A 4,049-nucleotide genomic window follows, 5' to 3' on the forward strand; every position below is an offset into this window, starting at 1 on the left:
ACGGAACTAAAGGGAAATTAAGTATTCTGTTGGTTTTGTTTCGCGTCTCGGGGATGACAACTTGTTGGACCTCAGAGAATGCCATTTCATGTGTGTGTTCTGTCTTGTGAGTGTTGTGTGGGTGAGAGTGCGGTGAGAGTTGTGTGTGGGGTCACCCTTTTGCTGCTTCCTGAGTCTCTCCAGCTCCTTCGATCAGACGTACTCGCTTTTGTTTGTTTATCTTCATGCGCACCTCCCTCTCCTGCTTCAGCTTCTCCTCTCCTCCAGAATCTACACACACACACACACACACACACACACACACACACACACACACACACAACACACACACACACACACAACACACAACACACACACCACACACACACACACACCACAACACACACAACACACACACACACACACAAACACACACACACACCACACACACACAACACACATTCACACACACCTTTTATTGGTGTTCCGACTGTCCTCCTGCTTTATATACTATCATAATGCTCTGTTGGGAGGAGGACTTCAGTTTCTTCATCTCCGTATTTCTTACTCGCCTGCTGAGCTCATGGTTAGAGGACTTGGGGAACACGAGTGTCAGGACTCACCTTCTGTTTCTTGCGCCCTTCGGTGTTCTTGCTTTTCTCTCAGTAAACCTTCCTCTCCTGACTGCTCACCTCCCATCGACACCTGAGGGAGACACAACTCCTACGATCCAACATAAGAAAAAACTCAAATTACTGTAAAAGACTTGACAAATCCATTATCAGAAAAACTAGCACTCCCACTGAGCCCCATTCGTGGTATATTTTTTTGATGCCGTGTATAACTGCTGCATACAGGTTGGTAAACAGATACTATGATGAGATGTATATAAGAATAAAATAAGATAACAATTAGCTTTAATGATCCCAATTTGGGAAATGTTGACGTTGCCCAGCCAGCAAAAAAGCGAGCACGAGGCATGCACATCAAATCTAAAGACTAGATGAACAATCCAAAATGTAAAATCTCGAATAGAAATAAATTAGCGATTACAAAAAAGTAGAAAGCTGGACACATGTTAAATTCACAGTAATGATCCTTTGATGATGACGAACCTTGGGGCCCCCTGGTGGTCCGGGGGGTGCCTGTAGGGGTTCGGGTACGGCCAAGGAGGGGGGGAAACTCTTCGGGCTGGTGTTCGGGTATCGCCATGTTGGGGGGCGGGCTACATGGGGGGCCACCTGCCCAGCATGTAGGCAGGTAGTTGCCCGTACTGTCCGAACCCTGGGGCGGGGGAGTTTCGGGGGGCATAATAGACCATGGACCTGTTGCGGGGGGGTAGGAGGGCGGCCCGGGGTGAGGCGGGGGAGCGTTCTGGGTTTTTTAATGGCGGCTCTATGTTCGGTGGCGCGGCGGCGGCCGTCTTCTCGGCGCTCGACTCTTTGCTGTGTTTGTGGGATTTAGCGGGAATTGATCGTTTGCTGCGTCCGTCATCGCTGCTCCAGCTTTCCCCGCTGCTGCTGGAGCTGTGGCTCCGCCTCCTGCTGTGGCTCCGCCTCCTGCTGCCGCTGTGGCCCCGCCTCCTGCGAGCCCGGCCCCCCTCCGAGCTGCCGGAGGACGACCGCTGCCTGCGGGTCGGTGTCTTCGGGGGTGGCTTGTTTCCGTGGAGGCGCTCTTTGGTCCTGGCTGCCATCTTGCTGATCTCAGTCACGCCCAGGTCCATTCCGATGGTTTTCAGCAGGTCCTGGATCTTCTCGTACTCATCAAGCGCCTGACGCTCTCCTGGCCCCGGTGGCTCCGGCCCTGTCAGGTTCTGGTCCGGGCTGACGGAGGCCCGGTACCTCTCGTCCACCTGCCCCATGGCACGGGGGGCGTGAAGGTGAGGCCCTGGTGGGAGGCCAAACGTCTGAGGGAGGACGGGTTCCTGCAAGGGGGGGTAGTCGTCGTACAGCGCGTCCTCCGTCACATCTCCGTACAGGTCCAGACCCTGGGGACGGACCGTCTCAGACGGGAGTTTGGGGTCTTCAGCGTCTCCGTACAGGAACTTCTCCTCGTCGTCGATGTCCTCCGTCCTGTCCTGGGCCCCCGTCGGCCCCCCCAGCATGTGGAGGATCTCTTTAATCTCTGCGTCGAGTCCAATGCGCTGAGCCATCTGCGGGTCGGACTGCAGCTCTGACAGCACCGAGGCCACCAGGTGAGGCTCCATGCCTTTAACCGCCTGAAGCAGCTGGTCAGCCACTTGGGACATGTGGGACCCTCGGGGGGAGTCCGAGGTCTGAAACATAGAAACAGAGCCGGGTGAGCCAGGGGACCAGAGACCCTGTCCTGGTGCTCTGAGAACCGATTCAAAACGTATTCAACAACAGGATGGGGATGGTCAGGAGTTGGGGATGGTCAGGAGTGGGGGATGGACAGGAGTGGGGGGTGGACAGGAGTGGGGGATGGTCAGGAGTGGGGGGTGGACAGGAGTGGGGGGTGGACAGGAGTGGGGGGTGGACAGGAGTGGGGGGTGGTCAAGAGTAAAGGGGGATGGTCAGGAGTAAAGGGGGATGGTCAGGAGTAAAGGGGGATGGTCAGGAGTAAAGGGGGTAGGCAGTAGTGAGGGACGAGAGTAAAGGGGGACAGGAGTAAAGGGGGACATGAGTAAAGGGGGACAGTAGTAAAGGGGGACAGTAGTAAAGGGGATTAGGCACAGATTGTGGACAGGCTGTTGGTACCCTCAGAGACGGCGAGTCCTCGGAGTCTTGGCGTCTCTTCAGGATGGATTTGGTGGGCTGGCTCAGCATCTCCTGCAGTTCTTTGAGACGCCGCGCTGAGTCCAGCTCTCTGAACTCTTTGCCTGACTTCCCGGAACTGGAGCTGCTGCTGGAGCTGCGGCTCCGCGGCCGGCTCTTACTGCGACCGTGGCTCTGCCCCCTGGTTCTGGACTTGGACCGGGGGCGACTCATGCTCCGGCCCCGGCTCTTGGCCCTGCTCCGGTCCGGACTGTGACTCTCGCTCCGGCTCCGGCCACGGCTTTTCCCCCGGCTCCTGTCCGGACTGCGACTCGTGCTCCGGCCCCGGCTCTTTGCCCTTCCAAGACTTTTAGCCCGACTCCGATCCGGACTCGGACTCCGGCTCCGGCTCCTGCCCCTGCTCTTGGCCCGACTCCGATCCGGACTGCGACTCATGCTCCGGCCCCGGCTCTTGGCCCGTCCCAGACTCCTGGCGCGACTCCGGTCCGGACTACGGCTGCCGGGTCGGCTCCGGCCCCGGCTCCTGCTCCGCTCGTACTCGGGCCGGGGAGCGTAGTCTCTGCGGGGAAACAGTTTACAGTCAGGACGGTTTGAAAGGGGCACCTTTTAAAAAGACCTGGGTTGCGGTCGAATAGTCCGCTTAGGAACCTTCCTAACGGAGTGAAATGTTCTCTAGATGAAAGGAAAGGAGGTTTCAAACTTCCTTTATAACCTCCTTTAGCTTAGGAACCACTGGACCTCCCTTTACGAAAGGAGAGGAGAAAATTCTGCCCCACAATGCCTTGCAGCCGCAGCATTTGCCGTCACACAACATTCGGCCGTTCACGGAATCAAACGATTATGACCGAGAAATGATATCATGAAAGTTACGGTGCTTATTAAGCATTTTAAAACGTATGTGGTAAGTTGCCAAAGTGCTTTGTTTTGAACGTTCATATTTCACTTTCCGATTATAATACTGATGAACGGTCAAAACAAAGCACTTTGGCAACTTACCACATATGTTTTAAAATGCTTAATAAGCAGTTTTTACTGAAATGATCAAATAAAGTCAACATTTCACTGAGCTGTGTGGGGTTTGTTCAACTTTTAAAAAAGATGTTTGAATGGTGATATACACAGTGATAGATGTTAAGGAATAACGTTTATAATAAATATGTTTGTATTGATTTTAAGATCTTTTCATCCAATCATACGTATTGGGATCATTTGTATTAATGTGGACCGGAGGGAGAGGGTGACGAGCATACGTTTCACTAGATAGACGACAGGAGCTGATTTTTGGACCATTCGACTGCAACCCTGATCCAGTTTGTGAAGACCAGGTTTCAAGTT

General features: G+C 54.1%; 1 protein-coding gene across 1 annotated transcript; it reads right to left on the reverse strand.

The window, feature by feature from the left end:
* Positions 1–664: 664 nt before the first annotated feature.
* Positions 665–3,317, reverse strand: LOC104953466 (serine/arginine repetitive matrix protein 2-like; the record flags this gene model as incomplete). The annotated part of the gene is made up of 3 exons (XM_010780417.1): positions 665–702; positions 1,095–2,254; positions 2,697–3,317. Coding segments are annotated over 2 exons (1,671 nt in total), but the record flags the coding sequence as incomplete, so codon positions are not given.
* Positions 3,318–4,049: the final 732 nt, after the last annotated feature.

Source organism: Notothenia coriiceps, unplaced genomic scaffold (genome assembly GCF_000735185.1).
Source record: "Notothenia coriiceps isolate Sejong01 unplaced genomic scaffold, NC01 NC01_scaffold00021759, whole genome shotgun sequence".
In the NCBI taxonomy this organism is placed as follows: Eukaryota; Metazoa; Chordata; class Actinopteri; order Perciformes; family Nototheniidae; genus Notothenia; species Notothenia coriiceps.